The sequence below is a fragment of the Micropterus dolomieu genome, linkage group LG21 (genome assembly GCF_021292245.1).
Source record: "Micropterus dolomieu isolate WLL.071019.BEF.003 ecotype Adirondacks linkage group LG21, ASM2129224v1, whole genome shotgun sequence".
Lineage (NCBI taxonomy): Eukaryota > Metazoa > Chordata > Actinopteri > Centrarchiformes > Centrarchidae > Micropterus > Micropterus dolomieu.
This window is the reverse complement of record NC_060170.1, coordinates 19,020,169-19,041,591: the sequence shown is the minus strand read 5'-3', so window position 1 is coordinate 19,041,591 and position 21,423 is coordinate 19,020,169. Positions and strand designations below refer to the sequence as shown.

The following is a 21,423-nucleotide window of genomic DNA, read 5'->3' as shown; positions in this document are numbered from 1 at the left end:
CTGACTGGGTAACACCCACGTCTCTCAGACTCCACACCTCCAGTTTGTAAAACAGCCATCATCAGGGTTCTATTCTCAGATTTCAGACACTAAGGTCCCTCCAGAGCCACAGATGACATTTTTACATTCAATGCCATTAAATTCATGCTTTATACAATATCTGCACATAGCAACTACAGTATAGTTAAGGTTAGGGAAAGACTAATTAAAAGATGAACTGCACTTGTGTGACAAGACGCAAACCTCAGTCTCCTCTACAAAAGTCAGGCGTGCTACATACGAATACGATTCTACCACCCCAACCTTCACACCTTCCTTTGTGCCTCACTACATAGTGCACGCTACTTCCTGGTTTGGCACTGGACTTAAATACTGAAATGCGGAAAAGTTCAATATGAACTAGGACCATGGGTTGGTAAATTTGGTGCACTGCCCCTTTAAGTGAAGCAAAAGTACCTTAAAATTGTATTGAAGCACACTACAAATGTATGTTCCATCACTGGTGTGTCAACTATCCTTTCTTTCAGTGACACATTGATCATTTCATTGTTTTTGCAGTACCCCCTTCTTGTAACTTACTTTCAGTGGAAGCACAGTGGAAGCACATATCATCCTCAGCTCCATCAGTGGGCACAATTACAGAACTTGTTGTGCAGTATCATGACCTAAGTGTAAGTACAGACTCAGTGTGGGGGTTGTAGACAGGATAAGGACGACACACATACAGACTCACACACCCACCACCCCAGTGTGCTGCTATATCAGGCAGCCAGGCAGGGAGTCAGGGAGCAGTACCAGGGCTATTAGGACTCCCAGGGACCCTATCAATCTCCTCATTGATCCCCTCCTGCCTCGGCTCGTCCAGACAACTGAGAGGGTTTATACAGCTACTACGGGGAAGATCAGGGAAATACTACAACAGGCACATGTAACACCAGAGGATGAACATGGAAAGAGTGGTACAAGAGCCATTTAGAAGAAGAGACAAAAAAAAAGCTGGGGTGTTGGAATGGGGACGGTGGGTAAAGAGGACTGAGTATTCAGGCCCTGCCCATAAAAATACTAGAATGAACAGCTGTGGATACAGAGAGGGGCCCATAGAGTATCCTTAAGTACAGGGCCCAGAGTTTTGTGCAGGCCCCTGCAGAGAGACACAGAGATTCAGAGAGGGAGTGAAAGTTTTTAAAGTTTACAGCCTTTCCCCCTTCCTTCCTCCTTCTTTCCAAGGCCTACTTACCTTTTCACTCAATTTCTCTCCTTCCTTTCTTTTCTTTATGACTGCAATTTAAGATCTCTTTTTCTTTCAACATACATGGCTCCAATTTGATATTTCTCTTTTATCTCCAACATGATTTTTTGAAAAGACACCATGAGTGAATGAGTGATACCCGAAACTTGAGGCTGAAGTGGAAAATCTCAACCACAATCCCCAGTGAAACCAGGCAGCCTGGAACTTTCACTTTTTTACTCCACATGATGCACCTGCTGTGGTTGAAGAAATTGATTGTTTTGGTTTTATATCTTAAATATTCCCTTATTAAATACTTTTTACCAAGCAGTGCTGCGGGTCTCTTGCTCACCAGCTACTGGCATTGGTGAAAGAAAATAATGCAACATTGCCCCCACTGGACTTCTCGTGGTACTACTACTACAAATGACCACTGTGTTAACTGACTATGCACTGTATATATTACACGATCATCTAAACAATCAAATAATTGATATCCACCTACCCTGTGTGTGTCAGCTGTCCAGATTGGGTGACCATATAGGTCTTAATGAGTGAACTTGTGTACTGCTGAGTGTGCAGTCTGACCCTGGTGTGTATTAATGACAGAGGGGATGAGAGGTCTTCATCAGAGTCCAGCTGATTAATAACCAGCCCTTCACTCCTTCCCTCAACTAATGGTTCGCTGTCTCACTCTGTCTATAATTATCACTCAATAATGAGGTCTAAAAGAAGGTGTGTGTGTGTGTGTGTGTGTGTGTGTGTGTGTGTGTGAAGGCAGCGAGCCCTTAATTTGGAGGCTTACAGGCTGCACATGTAGTAAACTGCACATTGAATTTATTATTTGTTTATATGCACCACCTGCAGTGGTGTAATGAATGAATCTATTCAAATACAAAAATACAAACTGGAGGTTGGTTTACTTTTAAATTACATTTCTTGAGACTTTATACCCACTACAATTCAGACTTGACAGCTTTGGTTACTTTACAGATTAAGTTTTTATATTAAAAAACATATGATGAACTTGAAAATGTGAGTCACGATTGTAAAATAAACTATCCAACAACATATCAGATTGTTAAAATTGGCTCCAACTACAAGAGTAATGTGTTACTTGCATATCAATGCATCAGCAATAATTATCCAATAATAATAATAGTGACATTTTTCTACACATACATTTTCCAGTAGTCCCAATGAAAATTGTTGACTGTACGTTTTATGGGTTATCCAAAGTAAAGAGGATAGTGTTGTTGTAGAGTACTTTAAAATAAAATTTTCCATTATTATTATTAATATTTTAAGTAATTTTTCTTACTACGTTGACAGTAGAGACTGGACTGAAAATAAGACAAGAGAGTGCTGGGTAAGAATGTTCAACAAAGGTCCCCGGGCCAGACCGGGTATGCGGTTCATGGTAGGTGACTAAAACTACAGACAGATGATGCTGTGATGATGTTACTGACTGGCAAAGTCAGTGGAAATGTTTGTGCAGATCCTTCCATACAGGGCACTGAATGGAGGTATATAGTATTAAAATTATGTAAATCAAATCCTATGGCAACTAAAGTCACCACATCTCAACAATGATGAACACTGATGAGTTCAACTCCCCACCTTGATCATAAAAACACCAATATTTTTTAGAAAACTCCTAATCATAGTAAAGATTATACTTCTCTAACTAAGACTGTTCAAGTGTTCTTTTCCTTTGTTGTATCAGTATCTACATGGCTGGATACTATACATTACTATACAGCAAGGTTTTTGGAGAAATAATGTCACCTACCCTGTTAATAATGGGAACTCTCATAACAGTGTCCAGTTAGTTTGTTTTTCTCTTTTCCCCACTTTGTGTGCGAAACAGGTGCATATCAGACCACCAACAGCTCCCTCTGTGGTCACAAAAGGCCCCAACACAACCACATACAGTGATTTTATACATGAAACAATCCTCCAGAGAAATGAAGGAAAAACGCTTTGAAATAGGATTTCTTTCTTATGGTGGATCTGTTATAATCACATAGACACAGAAATCCCCATGAGCAATAATGCATTCCTCAATGAAAATTACACTGGGAAATAGCTTGAACACGACTGGGATTATTGGCTGACCAGCCGCTCTATATGTGCAGCATATTGCCTTGTCATGGTACTCTTGTTAGATTTTTAAAATTTTCTCTTATAGATCAGCACTGAAGATAGAGTTGTCAGAAAGACAGAGTAACAGAGTAACAGAGCACGTACTGTTGAAAGTACCACCGGCTGTTGAAGGAGTAGATCAACCACAACGATCTGCTTAACAATTATTTTTTGCCAATATTAACGCTCATTACTAATATAATTCCTGCCCATTAAGACGCTGATACTCTATCTGACATGGGCATCAGACACAGGGGTGTGTTAACATTGCTGTGGTGCAATATCTAGATACAAGCTGAGCTCAGGGTATTAACTCCACTGATAAGACTGATAGGGTCTATGAAACCTTCACACACATTCATACACTGACAGCAGAGTCTACCATGCAAGATGCAAACTGCTTATCAGAAAAACACTAATAATTCAAATACATAATTTGGGGTTCAGTATCTTGCCCAGGGATCAAACCACCAATCTTTCAATTAGTGACCAACCCGCTATACCTACAAGTCACAGCGGCCCACCAATTGTAATTTTTTTGTCTATAAACTATAAGCCCAAAGTATTTTGTTTCACTCTCACTCAGATTAATATTGTGTTAATATACAACCAAGGAGGCAGGAACATCCCAGCCACCTCCCCTTATGCCTGAAGAGGCAAAGCAATTTTCACAGACTCACACAACTTCAACTGCAGATACGTTTGTTTGTTTATTTTAAAGCAAGTCCAAACTTGTCCCTGAACAGGTACGAAAAAGATTAAAGAACAAGACTCATTACATCCCTTCCAGTGGTATCAAGACTTTTGAACTGACTTCTCTCAGAGGACAGGAAAAAGAAGAAAAAGGCACCTGGAAACACCAGTAAAGAAGCAACAAGCAAGTTAAATGATCATGAACATGAAGAAGCAACTGTGGTCCCTGGCCCGTCTGTTCCTGCCTGGTGTGGGATTTATTTTGACCTGCATCGGGGCCTATCTGGCGTCCCTGCAGACGGAGTACGGGTACAATTGCAGGGTCATCCATGCCTACATCATGATTTTGTTTGGCTTCCTGGCTGTGCTCATCGGAGTCTTCTGGAACATCTGCCACAGCATGAAGAGCAAGATGTACCAAAGAGGAGGACATGAACAGCACATCCAGGTCTACACTATTGAAAGGTAAGGTCACCTGTGAATACAGATACGCTTTAAAAATAGAAATTATAATAATAGTGGGAAAACATCCTATTGATTTGCACTGAAACACTAAATTGCAAAGCATCTAGGCAAGCTTTACAGAAAAAGGAATCAATATAATGTTTGTTTAGGGAAACAACCTGGTTTTGTAAAAAAACACTTAAGCAATTTATTTCTATATAAGGGAATTACCATTGCAAAATGTTAAGTATAACTACTGAAAAAACCCAAATCAATTTAAGTTACTCTTCCTCTCCTCTCTTTCTTCAGAATTTCTTTTCAACTATTATCCCAACACATAGAGATATAAAATAATAGTAATGGTAGTGGTAATAATAAAAATATCAATGACAATGAATAATAGTGATTATAATGATAGCAATAATATTAATGATAGGACTATAATAATAATTTTAGCAGCAGATGTTGAGTACGCAGAAATACCTCGAAAGCAATGGAAGGTGAGAGGTTAGAGACTAGAAACCTCAAACTACAGGAGACGGAAGATGTCGAGTTAGTAACATGCATTTATGGGATAAGAATGCATACAGATGGAGATGCATGTAGCATGTACCTGATTTTTGCAATGTTAGGTAGGTGAAATGGACATATCCCGATCAAAGGTAACTCAGAGATTCCTCACAGTGGTGCCAGAGTTCAGGGCGATGCCATCTAGAGTAACTATCTCTTTAGTTAATGAGTCTCGGAGGTGTTTGGGCTCAAATACAATATCTCCTTTTGTCTGAGTTTAAGATCAATAGATCATCCACGTTTTCAACCCCCTGAAGGCCGGCTTGAAGCTAACTGATTGTCATCTGCATAACAATGAAAGTTTATGAAGTATTTCCTAATAATATTGACCTAAAAGAGTGAACAGATTTGGTCCAAGCACAGAACCTTGTGGAACTCCAATATATCGCCCCAAATGTATTGTATGTCTTTTCCTCTGCAGACCAAACTCCTCCCCTCCATCGTACGAGGAGTCCCAGGGCAGCCAGCAGTGTCCTGATACAGCCCCTGAGTTTGTGGTGGTGGTAGACGAGGTGGATGTGGTGATGAGTCTTGCTCCTCCTCTATACAGCCAGGACAGCTCGGAGGCTCCAGACTGCACATGGAGCTGGGAGCAGCCTCCTCGGTACAGCCAGGTAGAGCGTATTCAGCTGGAGGAGGTGGATGCAGACGAGTGGAGGGAGGCTTTGCCCGGACACTGAAGGAAGAAGGACTTATCCCCTGACTGGCTAACAGAAAAAGGAGGAATGAAGATCTTAGATTGACATCATTTCCTGATCGAGCTAAGAGGGAAAGCTCCAGAAAAATGAGAGATGCCTTGAAATGTGGTTGGATTTCTCAGCTACCAAATGATGGACGTGTTGACTTCACCTTTGCGCCATCAATCTACACCCGGTGCTCAACTTCTGGATTCTAATGTGTGTGCTGACCCTATGTTACCAGGCCAGTTTCAGCCTAGCGGTACAGCCTGTTGGGTTAAACTGTGGTTTTGTGTTACTCAAATGGTTTTGTCTCTGGTATTCTAAAGCAAGGATGAGCTGAATGTTTGAGATGCAAAACTGGTTAGTGGTGTGACAAAAACTGAGGACAGTATTAATGCACTTAACTTACTTTTACCTGCACTGTAGTTCCTGTTTGTATGCTACTAAAATCAAACACTCCTGGATGTTTACAGATATAATACAACGGTTTGCAGTGAATGATGCTTATCCTGTTCTAGAGTGATTTGTGTTATGGAAAAATAACATCAGGTTGCTATATCTTTACTGTCTTTATACTGTAGTGTTTGTGTTCAAAATGTTTCTTTCTCAATATATAGCCAACCCTTGGTAGACTTGTTTTGCATTATAAATCATGATAATATATTTTCACAGCCCTCTTCTTGTAATACTTGCACATAAATGATTCTTTAAAAGTAAATCTTACCAGGCAGCTTTACATGATTGCAAAGTAGACAGAACCAACATTTGTATTTTTTAAACAACTCAGTTCAATATATATTTACTGGCTGATCCTACTTAAAAATATGCTCTCTTGATTGTGCTGCAACAAATAAATGGAATTACATAACATGAAATAAGTTTAGGTTAATAAGAGAGAGGGGTAGACCACATGCAACACATGTTCCCAGTCTGACTTGGGATATTGGGATTTTAAATTATTTTTTTTTTATATAAAAATGTCAAGGCAAGTCCCAGTTAGGTTGAAATGTTTGTTTACAAGGGAGACTGATATGAGATCAAAGTTGTAGAAAAAACAATGCAAAATTGGATAGAACAATGCTCAAATACACTACTAGAATAGGCTAAAATAGGCTAAAATTAGGATTCAACAATTTAGGAGGAGTCTGAATTGTTGAACCAGGTTATTCAAAGTTGCTGGAGCTGAACACATAAAGTCTTTCTTTCCAATCTCTGTCTACACATTAGGGACAGACCACACATAAATGTTTTAAGACCTGAGATAAAGATTGCAAGATGAAATTTGTGAAATAAGTTATAATCAAAGTCTGCCCAGAATGGCTTTATAAATAAAATTATGGACACAGAGCACAACAATGATAGAGTGAATTGACCATATTAGTATAATAATATAGTATACTGTAGTATATTTGTACATTGTGGTCCTTAAGGCTGATAATGTCTGACAAGTCTATTCAGCCTGTGCTGAATTTGTACTTATTTACTGCATATGACTCCATGAGATGTCCTAACAAAGTGTTTTAATAGATCATGGGTACTCTCTCAAGCACAAGTAACAGCTCAGTTGAAAAGTTCATTACAATAAAGATACCGGTGGAGCAACAGTGTTCTACAACTTTGCAGCTTATTCATTTTCATGCACATTACATATGAAAACTGAATGTATTCGTCTAATAGTGCCCCTACCTATTACACACTTGTCTCTGACACATGAAAGATTTCAGCTAGAACCTAAACCGTCTTCTTAGCGACAAATTCAAAGGTGATAAACTGGCACTGATCCTTACCCAACCTCAGAAATTACCCTTGACATTACAAAACAGTCGGATGGGGCAATAACCTGTAAATGGCTGACAGGTAATGCCTACCTGACTGAGTTTACACATCCTTGAGGATATCCTCAACTCATAATGACGGCAATCAGTGTGTTTATGAGCTCCTGCTCTCCCTGTCTCATTCAGGCCGTATAAAGATCAACCCTCTTCATTTCTTATCTCAACACAACAGCTTCAACACATTTCACACTCGCTTCAAAAGCAGGTGCTGTGCTCGGCAAACAAAAGCCTCCTTTTCCTCAAGGATGTTCAATCACCACATGATATATAGCATCAGCACAACATGGTGCTCTTAATTATGATGAATCCGTTTAATTACAATCCAAAAATGCCTAAGGGCAACATATCTCACACTGATGTTTTTATTTGCACCCATTAAACCTGTCTGATTCAATTAAAAATGGCAAGTACTACACACACAAAAAAGTATATTTGGATTAAAAAATATATATATAATATATTCAAATCTGGTTATACGGCATTCCCCAAAGCCTAAACTGACAAATTAAAGAAAAAGCCCAAACAATTCTAAGATGGAAACTTTTCATTCCCCTTGACTTTTACATTTTGAATACTCTGTCCTTAGGTAGTAAACATGAGTCTGAGAACTTCCCAGTATTTCACAGAGCAAGATATGCATTAACATACTTTTTTAAACACTAACTAATTGCGATTCAATTCACTGATTTATTAGTTGCGATGCGACACATGTTTTATTTTACACTTAGACAACAGTTTGATTACTTCTGCATGAAATTATTGGCGGAAAAAACAGTGACATATCTGAGAGGACAGGTACAAGCAATATGAAAAGTGAACACTGCATTGTTATACAAAAACTCTTCTGCTCCCTTAGTCAATAAGTCTTGATAAAAGCAAGCCACAAACATTAACAGTCAGTCTTCACATTGTTGTCTGACAATGTTTGCTGTTCACATATTTGTCATTGGTTATCCACCGCAATAATTAAATAGCCTCCCTGGTTTAGACACTGAATAGTTTAAGTTTTCAAAATCTGACAGATGATAGTGGTCAATAAAAACTGCGAGACAGTGTGCAACATAAACATGCGTTTTGAGAGATAAACTGCAGCAGTTAGCTCCCTCAATTTAGTCATCGTTTAAAGAAAAATGAAAAATGAGAATGTCGCTACAAAGAAGGGATATTAAAAAATGGCAGATAGGCACAAGAACGAGTATTTTGAAGGCATTTTCTCTGTGTGAGCAGGTAGATGCATGTGCATGTGAGTATGTGTTGTCCTGGTTGCTCATGTGATCACATTAGGGCCACGGCGTCCCGTCCTCTCGTGGATGTTGGAGATCTTCAGGGCGATGGCAATGAGAGGGCCCAGCACCACCTGCGGTGAGGAACACATCACAAAGCATTTTCGGCAATGATAATTCAACGACCGCTGAGGTTTTGAATCATGCTGGAAAGAAAGTTTTGGAATTTGAAATGAATTTCATAATGAATTTGAAAAAGAACATTAAAAACATCTTTACTGTTCATGACCATGTAAAGCTGCATCCCAATGAGTTCAGCACTGCTTTTTAGTCATAGGAAGGATGGTTATTTACCAGCTAGGAAAGGAGAACATTAAGGAAACAGCACCCGCAGATACAACGTTTTGTTTTGGTATTGTCCGTTTTTGGGATTACCTCTGTTGTTTCATGTTTTTTTGTACTGCTTCAGTGTATTGTTTGTATTATTTTGCACCTTGGACCACTTTTAATTTATTTTGATTTAATTTTCATAGCAGAAAACACTCCATTTTGCATTATGACACTTTCTATAAAAAAAACAACATCTGTTCATAGTACAAACCTCCCTAGCACAGCTCAGTAACTACTGAGAAACTGAGACCACTGACTGAGATTTTAACATTGCGGCTCTCACAGTAAATTACAGTGGTTAATAAGTAAATCTTCAAGCATAACAAAATGTCTGACCTAGTCTTTGTTTTGTTGTGCAAGACAGCACACACATTGGTAGTTATCATGTGAGTTTGGGGTGTAAAAACAGATAAACCAATAGCTAAACAGATTCCAGAGCAGATATCCTAGTTTAACTTGTGTCAGCCAAGCCCTATAAACTGTCAACAACATGGATGTGGTATAATAAAGAAATTAGCTTAGAGGAAATGCTGAGATGTTTCATGACAGGTGTATCACCTGCGCCAGGTACAGCAAAATGTCTTGAAACATTTCAAACATGTCTTAAAATAAAATGCATACAATCTGAAGAACACACGAAGAAAAAATAACAGGATGTTTATACAGCATGCAGAGTATATAAATGTATGTACATCACAACATTGCTCAAGAAATACATGATACAACTCAGGAGTTTTGGGTTATGGTGTTATTTTTAACCCCTCAGTGCATAAGGTTGTGTGATGGAATACACACACCCACATACATTACAGTGAGCATACAAACACAATTACAGTGGAAAACTACATAAGATTTTAATGACGTCATGTAGGCTAAATACAAACACACACAGTCTATGCTGCTCTGCCAAGTGAGGTGTATATAAAAGTATCCGCAGCACTTTTAACTTAGCATAATAACCATGTTGTCTAATCTTGTAGGCTATGTCATGGCTGATGATTTCTCCGCTTCAGGTAAGGGGTGGAATGATTAGAAATAGAATTTATTATCTCATATTAATGATAGATTTTCCAAGGGTTCAGTTTAGGTCACACAACAAGGACAAGGGAGATTTAATGACAGTGTTAAACAAATACCGCAGTTTTACTGACTCAAATATAGCAGCTAAAACCATTCAGGTATTTTTACATGTTATTCATCAGCTAGGGTGACGATAATTCTGTGTCCTAGAGAACTTTGTTCCATACTTAATGAATGAATCCACTTTTCCTAATATTAGAAACTGGTGATATAATCTTTGAATTTGTGATATTACTTTGAAGTTAAATCATTACATAGATGAATTAGGTAATCATGATTGCACTGTACCATACGTGTTAAATTCTAGCACCTGAATTAAGTTTAAATTATAGCTTACCGACTAGTAATGCTCAAATGCAAACTTTCATGCTCAAGTTAGCATTTTTATGACTCTGCAAGCTGAAGACAAACTTTGGTTGTCCTCTGTTATGTAGATGTAGGAAAGAATGGCAAACATTTATTTGTTGGATTAGGTGGCCAAAACTAAATGATTTTGTCCTGCCTTCATGACTACAGCTTTACAACTGGGTGTGATTAAAGTACACTACCTATTCCAACATCCATAACCACACAAGAGCGTAGTGTTCCTAATAATTCCAAAGTCTACAGGTCAGTCAGCTTCAATAGTTTCACATGAAGTTGCATTTTACACCACTATTGCCTGTTCATGAAATTGCAGTTCACTATCACAGCACAGGCTACGTGACCACTCCACTATTTTCACTCCTTGTTGTTCAGTCTAATACAAACCACAGATCAAAATAATATCTCAACTCAACTGGCTTCTGGGGTGGTGAACACAAAAGAAATGATCGTAAAAGAAACTTTATGCCACAATTATGACCACTAAACTAAAACAACGGAGATGATTGAGAAGGTTTTTTAATAGGGAAATGCTTGCTATCACCTGAATATAGTGTGCCTCTTTTGCGTACTATCTACATCATATGTAATCTGTATATTGTACGGAATATAATATAATCATAATCTTAAGAGGACCAAGTCTCCTCATAAAACATTGCTTCTGATACAGTCAATAAAGATTTGTTGTTATCTGTTTTATGGTGTCTAAACTGAACTAAACAAATAGAATCTCTGTCTCTCTCTGACACAGACACATATAACCTCGGACACATCACGCTCCCTCTGTACCTGAGTCTCTCTATTGTGTCTCTCAGGGTCTCTCTCGAAGCTCTCGGCATAAATGCGGATGGTGGCACCCATCCCTCCACCGCTCCCGCTCATCCGGAACACCATGCGCGACGCATCATTGAAGACAATCCTTAAACCCTGGAAACACACAAAACACTGTTATCATTATCAATTAAACTATTTTTTTTTTACTTTTTCCTTGACGAATGCCCACTGGAGACAAAAAAAGATGTCCTAAAACTCAGTAACTACTGTCACAGCTAAAACGACCAGTACCAAAGTATTCAATTCATAATAATATACACATGAGATAAGAAAATCCTTTAATGCCTTTGTAGATACGTTCGGTACATCTGCTTGATAAATTAGCAAAATGACACATGAATTGTAAATTGAACAGAATCAATTTAACAATCATATGAGCACTGCACTAAACTAAATTTACAACTTCATTCTACATACAACATAGAAACCCATGATGAGGTTCATCATACAATATAACAAATATTTTACCATCATACTTTTATCAACGCCTATATTTTAAAAAGGGTACCTAATTATCCATTATGTTCCAATAATATCCATTGGCAATACCGACAATATATAACAGGAAAACATGGTTAAGTCAAGGAAGAGAAAACTCATCGGACAGATTATCAGTTCTTTAACATGTAGTAACTGCAAACATCCACGAGAGGTCACTATCATTGTGTGTTTGGTTGGGACTGTTAGGATTGCTTTACAATGTACTTCATGCTTTCATACACCTCAGTACTGTCTATAAAGTTTCCTAAGGCCAGACCTACTCCAGTACTTTTGTATTAATTCCAAAAGCTTTATGAACTCCAGTCCTAAATTACTTTCAAGGATGACTCCTGACCATTTTGTTCAGTAGCTTATAGAGGGTGTATTTCCACAGTTTCCTCAAGATTCGAACGGTGGAGAACATTTTCACACCAAACCAGAGGAAAACGTCACCTTTGTAAAGACCTATACTGTTAATTCTTTCAAATTAACCTCAGCATTTTCAGGAAAAACAGGATATTGCTGCGTTGGGGTAACCAACTACAACTCTTGCTGGCTGACATAAGGAAGATAAGACACTTTGACTAATGGATGTGTGATGACTCTTATCTGCCCTAAATTCCACTGTGCCGCTTCCCATATCCCATTAGTGCAAAAGTCAAGCTCAGGGGAAAAGAAAGCAATATGATTTAAGAAAAAAAAACATGGATATGACGAAGAAAAATGTCCTAATGCTTTTAATAAAACACACATCCTAGACACTTTTTACATGATCATGTGATTATCTTGACTGACTCTGTTGTAATTGTCCAAAGTAGTGCTGTCAAAACATTTACTAGGATTAAGGGGTATTGTAGGAGCTATAGGAGTAAAGTCTAGTGGGTGCACTGCCCCAGTAACCACATCTCAGACCAATGGCTGTTAACCTCTTCAAACTGTGACTCAACTTCATTGTGCATAAAAGTAAATAACTCTGGATCACTCGCCTTTCTCCTAATCTGATTTTGGCACCGGTGTAACTTGTCAGAGTCCGGGTGAGGAGAGACAGTGATAATAAGAGATGTCCGTCCGCCTGTCTGTCTGCCTTTCTTTTTGTGAGCATGTCAGCTCATCTCTAACAATAGAGTAGCAGTTATCAGGAGGCTGACAAATGCCTGTTAAAAACAATGTCGGCTATAAAGCTCATAGGCCCTGAGTGGAGCGCATACCAGGCACTGCGTGTCGGTGTGTCTGTCTGTCTCTGTCTATCTATCTAGTTCAGGCAAAATGCCAAATGAGTAAAGACTTTTTAACACTAGTTTTAGTCCATAAAAATGATCATGGCATATAAATGTATCATTTCTGTGAAAACAGCTATTTAAATAGAAAATTGAGCTAAAAGCTCAGTACCAGCACTCTGGCTTGTATTTAACTGGCTGTGCAGTTAGAGACACAGCCAACCAAGCTAGCTAATGTTACACAGCTAGCCGGGGCCTACACTAAGGCTAAAATTAAATAATCTGGTCAATTTTCCCCCAGCTGTTTTGTAAATGAAATATATCCATTTTAATGGACTAAAAGCTCATTAATTCAGTTAGTTATTCCACATAACTAAATTAAGCCGTAGTTATTCACGATGGAGAAAAAAACCTCACCTAAACTCTTGCTAGACTTAGCTAGCTTAGCAGATCTAACTATAGTGCAGCTAAGTTACCATTTTAATCACATATTTATATGTTTTACTTGATATTAATATTAATATTAGATAGAGACATAGCAAAGACAGATACATTTACTTTAAAAGTAAAAAACTTTTTTTTTTTTTGATACATCTGCTATTGCATATTTCAAAAGGTACCAAAAAATAGAGGGCAGTATCTGCATGTAGGTTTTGTGTAGGCTCCATGACAATGATTTCTATCCATCCATTCATCTATCCGCTATCTATCTGTCTGAGATATTCAAACAATGCAGAATGAATTCAGTAGTCAACTACAAAAGGCTCCCATACCACTGGTGTGTAAATCCCTATGTTCTGTCCTGTGTGCTTGTGTGTGTGTTTGCATCAACGTGCCAACTCTTCCCCCTTCAAACACTCTTGCAGTGGAGAGACTGCAAGTGAGACGACAGCTGATATAATTCTGTCCTGGGAGGAATGTGCGCTGTAATAACACACACTGGGGCGACTGGGATACTGAGGATTTTCCAGTGAGGTTAAATCACATTTTGGGGTGGCTGACTGACTAGACGTGGAGTTGCTGTAACCATGGTAACACGGTAGAGTAATTTACAGCGGGATAGCGAGACCTTTATTGCTGCTAAGGTACATAAGGTGAAGTTGACGGACAAACTGTAAGCAAACCTTGCCAGCAAACACAAGTGTGCACACGTGTAGGCCATGCAAGTACATGCGTTCACACTTATGCAGAGGGACAACTGGACTAACGGACAGTACACACCCAGAGTACACACCAAAATGCAATGTGTGTGTATGTGGTATTAGGTGGGGCAGACTCTAAGAAGTGTTGACGCCAGGAATGAGTTTCCACACATTTCTGGGCAGAACAGAGGGGGTCAGCGGGGTAAACTTCACAGAAATTGAGGGGGAGGAACAATATACTGTCCGAGGGAGTTATCAGTGTGCGGAGGGATATGTGCTGTATGCAAGCTGTGTATACATCATATGTTTATTACATTCATTCATTTAGCTGACGCTTTTATCCAGAGTCTTGCTCAGGGACACATTGCTGTCTCACAGTGGATTCGAACCCGGATCTCTCACACCAAAGGCATGTGTCTTATCCACTGCCCCATCATCACCCTTATTTATGGTTTGAAATGGAAGATCGACTGTTATGTCCAATCATTGGAACCTCTCTAATGAGCAAGACAACATTGAAGCTTAGTGTGTGGTTTAGCTCACATGAGGCTGAAGACTGAGTGCATGTGTATGAAAGAGCACAGAGAAGGTTTTCGTGTGTGTGCATGTTTAAGATGTCTTTAGCAGACCTGACCCCATGAAAACCTAAGGACCTGACTTGAACCACACTTTCTGATCCATTTAATTTTACATTTGGCTATGACCTACAATGCTACAGTACTTACATGTCTTGGGCCAGTGAAAAAATGCAAAAGAACCTAACAAACAGTCTGATAAAGTGAGCAACTGACCAGACATCCTGAAAAATTTGGGACAGTCCCGAATTACAAGCAGCTGTCCCGACTCCTGTGTTGTTGGTCCAAAAGATTAGACTAAACCTGGGTTTTGATTAGTTATAGCCTAATAAAAAATTAAATACTAATCATTTGACTGCATCAGGGAGAGCAGGATATCTGGACATTGTGTCAACAGAGTTGTTATAGCCACAAAGTAACACGCGTGCCATGCATGCTCTTCTCCTTTTTGTTTTTTTAGAAGATAGTGGAAGTTACAGTGGAGAGGACTACTAGGTCTATCTATATGTCAGAGTACCAGTTATTTCCAGTCACTTCAGTTCTCATGTGTTCAAAATGAGTATTAAGGAAGCAATACTCTCTTGTCACAACTCTAATTTCATTGCATGTCTTTAAAATGTTCTGTCTTCCCTTTCTTAGCCCAGACTGACCTGGTTTCGAGCCACTGTTCCATCCACGGGGTCGATGTACTCGAAGTTGTCGGCCCTCTCCACGCCATATATGTGGTCTCCTACGGCAAACTTCTGGCTGGTGAATGCCTTGTCTGAGATTACTGCCTCCAGATCTCTCATCAGGTAAAAGGCTGCGCGCGGGTCCAGGCCTTCATAGTCAAATCTGACCAACACATAAAGGCTCAGTTAGAAAGATACCCACCCGCCATATACACACACACATACAAAGGCAATCAAACCATGGCTGATGTTAGAAAGGAAAGCTTTAATGACAAACCAGGTCAGAGATAAACTTACATCACAACTTACACAACTTACAAGTGTTGATATTTGGCACATTAGTCATATGACGGTATTAAAGACATTTTCAAAAAGATTCGCTAATACATGTTCAAATTGGTTGAATGTCTGACACCACATCAACAACAAAAAGTTAGTGAAGCCAGTTTATGGTTTTACGGTGGTACTTAAAATGCCCCTACACCGCACAAGAGAAGGTTTCTGATTTTCCTCATTTTCCAAAATGATCACAGATCTTTGTGTTTTGTGCACTTTTTTGGGTACTAGTCCTTGGCCTGTCCTTTATGTCATCTCCATCTACATGTTGTGAGAAATCTGCATCAGAATAGAAAAATCCCCCCTGTGGGAGCAAGAAAAGCTGCAGCAACTGTCAGTGGGAACGCTGACTGCAGTAACTATCTCTGCCTCTCACAGGGGAGAGGTTAAAATAAGAACTAGTGACAACCAGTGAGGAGGACTGGAGGAGAAACTGATGAAGGTAACGGCCTGGGAGACATATTCGGCTTTGGTAGGGATACAAGGGATTGAGACTTTTGGGAAAAGGGATTTATGACGTCAATCTCAGGGCTTTAGTAATTTAAATTAAATAAATCCAAGATATAATCACTCAAACAAGGAAAATGGTGCCATGATTAAAACAAGAATATAAGAGAAAGAGATAAATGATCAAAAAACAGATTGCTGACCAAACAAATTATGAAAGCATGGCTCTCATTTAGCTGATTACCTGCAGAAGTAGTTACGTCCAAACTTGGCCCAGTGTTCTCGGACGATTTTCTCCACACCCTGTTTTCTGGCGGCCATGATGGACAACCACACCAACACAGACCACAAACCATCTTTCTCACGAATGTGATCTGAACCTGGAGGAGAAAGAAGACACAAAAAAACACCACAAATCTTAATAAACCTCTCATACTTTTTGCAACTGAACTGAGGTGATGAGAGATAGCATATAACCACAACACCCCTCTGCAATGTGCCAAATTTAACTTTGGTATTGTGCAAAACATCCAAAAAAATTTAGTTTTATGGAATAATGAGAAATTGCTTTGGGTTGGCAGCCAGTTAGCTTAGCCCAAAGATTGGAAACAAGAGGATGCAACTAGACTAGCTTTGTCTAAGTCACTGCTCAAAGCCAGTAGTGCAGCACACAACCTCCTGTGAAACAAATGAGTTATATTGTGATAGTAAGCAGTAGAGGTGGATATTTTTTATCTTTGGATTGAGCCAGGCTAGCTGTTATCCCCCGTTTCCAGTCTTTATACTAACCATATCTTCTGGCTTCAGCTCCATTATTAATGGACAAATATGAGAGCGATCTTATCAACTAACTCTCAGCAAGGGTATTTCCCAAAATGCCAAAGAAAAACATCAACAACTTATAACTAGCAAAAATTAGCTTAGTATACTCTACTGTATACAACAGAAAGTCAGGGGGAGTGCTTGGGCTTGGAGACGTACCAAACATCCCCACACAAATAATGTCTCTTGCTCCCCACCCTAAAACACACACACGCACACACGCGCGCACACACACGCGCGCGCGCACACAGACACACACACACACAAACACACACACACACACACACACACACACACACAGAGGAGTAGTTCACACCCTTGATCAGTCTCCTTCACTGGGGAGCTATCAGTCTGTTCTTGAAAACAGCTGCACAGTAAAGGTATCTGTTAAGAGGACACTTTGACATTTTAATAAGATGGAATATGTTAGTAATGTTTCCCTGGCAGAGCTTGGAGCAGAAAATTGACTCAACCGGTATCATTTTAAGTTAAGTGTACGTTTATTTTATAAGAAAAACACAAAGGTATCATTATGTCTGTTTTATAGCATACACAAGTATTTCCTTTTGTTTTCTCCAACAAACACTGGAAACAAGTGCACTTCCGAGCTCTGTATCTGGCTCTAGCAGTATTCAGCTGTTAGGAAACTGACAGTTGTCATTACTTAATCCCTGTCTCACAGTCTGTCTTCCTTTAACACAGAAAGAGACAGATGGGTCACCTAGAAGAACATACTTTTCTAATTATAATATTAAACCAAAGCACAACCAGATATTTTCTAACCACACAGTAAAATATGTCATAATTATGGCTGTAATAACGCATGTTATCACTGTTTAAAAAAGTTACAAGACTAATTAAATGGTGTAATAGTGAAATATGGAAGTCCGACTGTCTGTGCATGCTGTATTCTTGACTCACTGTGGGGAAGAAACATTATGCACCGAAGATAAGAAGAAAATACCTCTGACATAATTTGTTTTTATGTGTTACTAACTACTGTTTTTTTCCCGAATGTAATAGTATGTTGTGCGCAATGACTTTAAAATACCTAAAGATGGCATGATCCATTTGCAAACCACCAGAATATAATCAAAGGAACAATAACAAAACCTGCAAAAACATTCACATAACTGGCTAAATTAACACTTGCAAAAGTGTATGAGAGTTAGTAAAGAGCCGGAGTGGTGTACAGCTCTGATGATTTACTACCCTGGGCTCTCTCTGAGCTTTTGGCCTTACATGGGTAGACAACGAGTAAGCTCCCATAGTCCTCTGTGCTCTCTGAGTCTCTGCTCCTTCCATTTCTCTCCTCCTTGTCAATACTTCTCATATTTGGACTCTCCAAACTCCCTCTCCTCTCTTTCATACACGCTTCTCTTCCCTCCAGTTCACACCCACTAACAATGTTCTTCTCACTTAAAGCGGTTTCTTCCTTCTTCCCTCTTTATTAAAAGTTAGATCTCCAATTAAAAGAATGAGTCAGACAGAGGAGAAAGAGCAAAGCAAATCTGAAAAGAGCCACATAAAACTGAAAGTAAAATAGGCAAGAGCTGTAAAAAGATGAAGAGAAAAGGGAGAGATGGGCAGTAGAAAAGGCAGCGTGGAGAGGCAGATGTAGAGGGAGGGAAGGAGCAAATGTGTGTGTATGTGTTACTTGTGCATGCATATTGCTTATATTTTCTGACTGTGTGTGTCTGTGTTTGCATTTATAGAAAACATTGCCACTGGAGGCCTATCTGCATGTTGCAGTGACTCAGGGAGAATCCTGTGTCCTTTTATAGCAGAAGAATGGAGATTATTTACACATGCAGCCAGGGTCACTGCCCTCACATCTATTACACATCTTTGACGGGAGCCACTGGCAGTCAGGATGCACTGCTTACAACTCTAGACCTGGAACTGGCTGGTGTGGAAGAGTAGGGAATAGGGAAAGTGTGAGAAAAAGTTTCACCTTTAAAGGGAAATGCTGATTTCATAAACACTTTTTTAATCCCTTTCGTAGTTGCGGTCATCATTCCAATCAGTAATAATAACACTGTCCACTGTCCAAGTTAATTGCTACTTAACAATAAGTCAAAAAGGGCAAGAAACACAATCAGTCAGGCAATAATAAACAAATAAACTTGCGGATAAATCGAAGCAATTAGTGAATTAATAGAATTATTACATAGTTTGCTGTTAACATCCATCACAGTTTACAGGACGACTTCCTGGTTCCACGTTGACCTAATCTACTTACTGTACCTAAGGACATAAATTACTATACAAAGGCCTAAGGATAGAAGGTGTCATATGCTGTAAAGATAATAAGACTTTTGAGATTTGTAGGATTTCCTTGCAATAAAGAATTATTATTAGTAAAGTGATTTACAAAACTTGGCTAAACTGTGGGCTTCTTTAAGCTGTGTTCAGACAGACATTAGCACTGTGTTAAAAGTACAAGTCCTCATTCATTTCAAAGAGACTGCTTTGTCACAGCAGGCATGCTGACACATAGGGCTCTGGCAAAAGATTGACAGTCTTCCAGCAAAAAGTTGAATATGGCACAAAGTTTGCTGCAATGCAATTCAATGTCATCAGGCAATGTACTGCACTGTGCAAGCCCACATTCCTAAAGGATATAATGATTTCCAGCTTAATAACTTTCCAGAGCTGTAAAATCATGTCTTTAGTCAAACCACAATATTTTGGCTGATGAGCTTCTAAACCCATGCGTCTACTCTTCAAACTGGGCAATGCCGCCATAGGAATGCCTGCTTACAACCTGTCTAATCGTCTGACCACTTGTGTTTCTTGCCCCCTTGCACTTCACTGTAGTGAAATTTCCGTGTTCCCAGATCTCTGAAATTACTTTGGTGAGTACAGTGTTATAACCAATATAAACTACGAAGTTGTAATAAAATTTCTGTAAAATTTCCCTTTAATTTCAAGGTAAGGTTGATTGGACACACTTGCTGTGTGAGTGTTTCAGCAAGTCCCTGGTGCATATTCGCAGCTAGCAGCAGCTGGCCAGTGCAGTCTTCCAACGGAGGCCTAATTTGCAGGCACCTCAACAACAGTTGCTGCTGAGGGGAGGGGATTTCTCCGTCACACACCCGCTCACATTTTCCAAACCGGTCCAAGGATTCAAATCAGTGACCTTTTCTTCACACTCTAACAGGCTTCTCCAGCCTTGTATCTGTACTCGTCAGATTTCTGTATTGATCTGTCTTCATGAGTGGAGTCTTTTGTTGTTTGGATTGAAAGTGTGCTGTAGCATAATAAATGGTACCTGTCCCAAAGCTCTCCTCCCCGCAGAGGGAACAACGCCCAGAATCCATCAGGTTCCCAAAGTACCTCCAGCCTGTGGGAGTCTCATACAGTGCAAGTTTCATGGCTTTGGCTACCCTACAAACAAATAGAGACAAAGAGAGAAACAAAAACAAACTAGTATTTTATGATCACAAACACACAATGTATTTATCTCTCTCTAATATCTAACGTCAGCCTTTCCCTGTTCTGATTTGGAGATAAGCTTACAAACAATCCCCTGACCTTTGAAATAAAGCAAACCAAATGCTGTATGAGAAGCGTCATCTGCCAGAAGCTCATCCAATAACTTAATAAGGCAAAGGCAGCAAGAACAAAGTGTGTTAACCTTTTAGCTGAAGTTGCTTTGAACCTGAGCCATGCACTCACATAGGGACAGGAAGAGAGGGAGCATATGTGTCTGTGTACATCAATATACACTCACCTAAAGGATTATTAGGAACACCATACTAATACTGTGTTTGACCCCCTTTCGCCTTCAGAACTGCCTTAATTCTACGTGGCATTGATTCAACAAGGTGCTGAAAGCATTCTTTAGAAATGTTGGCCCATATTGATAGGATAGCATCTTGCAGTTGATGGAGATTTGTGGGATGCACATCCAGGGCACAAAGCTCCCGTTCCACCACATCCCAAAGATGCTCTATTGGGTTGAGATCTGGTGACTGTGGGAGCCATTTTAGTGCAGTGAACTCATTGTCATGTTCAAGAAACCAATTTGAAATGATTTGAGCTTTGTGACATGGTGCATTATCCTGCTGGAAGTAGCCATCAGAGGATGGGTAGATGGTGGCCATAAAGGGATGGACATGGTCAGAAACAATGCTCAGGTAGGCCGTGGCATTTAAACGATGCCCAATTGGCACTAAGGGGCCTAAAGTGTGCCAAGAAAACATCCCCCACACCATCACACCACCACCACCAGCCTGCACAGTG

The 21,423-nt window shown here is 39.5% G+C and overlaps 2 protein-coding genes across 2 annotated transcripts in view; one reads left to right on the top strand and one right to left on the bottom strand.

Annotated features, from left to right (window-relative positions):
- The first annotated feature begins 4,265 nt into the window (after window positions 1-4,265).
- LOC123959866 (transmembrane protein 252-like) lies at window positions 4,266-5,760 on the top strand. Its single transcript, XM_046034178.1, has 2 exons — window positions 4,266-4,531; window positions 5,502-5,760. Exons 1-2 carry the CDS (start codon window positions 4,266-4,268, stop codon window positions 5,758-5,760), a joined length of 525 nt encoding a protein of 174 aa, XP_045890134.1.
- Window positions 5,761-8,268: 2,508 nt separating this feature from the next.
- The window catches only part of pgm5 (phosphoglucomutase 5), a 26,346-nt gene continuing 13,191 nt past the window's right edge, over window positions 8,269-21,423 (bottom strand). Inside the window, exons 8-12 of the mRNA XM_046035161.1 lie at window positions 20,450-20,565; window positions 16,598-16,733; window positions 15,550-15,733; window positions 11,441-11,578; window positions 8,269-8,952 (exon numbers count right to left, since the gene is read on the bottom strand). Coding sequence (XP_045891117.1) covers window positions 8,863-8,952; window positions 11,441-11,578; window positions 15,550-15,733; window positions 16,598-16,733; window positions 20,450-20,565 — 664 coding nt within the window. The 3' untranslated portion in view covers window positions 8,269-8,862. The remainder of the gene's footprint in view (window positions 8,953-11,440; window positions 11,579-15,549; window positions 15,734-16,597; window positions 16,734-20,449; window positions 20,566-21,423) is intronic.

Excerpts from the sequence above, each read along its gene's own strand:
- LOC123959866 (XM_046034178.1), top strand. The coding sequence starts at position 4,266 with ATGAACATGAAGAAGCAACTGTGGTCCCTGGCCCGTCTGTTCCTGCCT. Across the intron at positions 4,532-5,501 it reads CAGGTCTACACTATTGAAAG|ACCAAACTCCTCCCCTCCAT; the intron begins GTAAGGTCACCT and ends TTTCCTCTGCAG.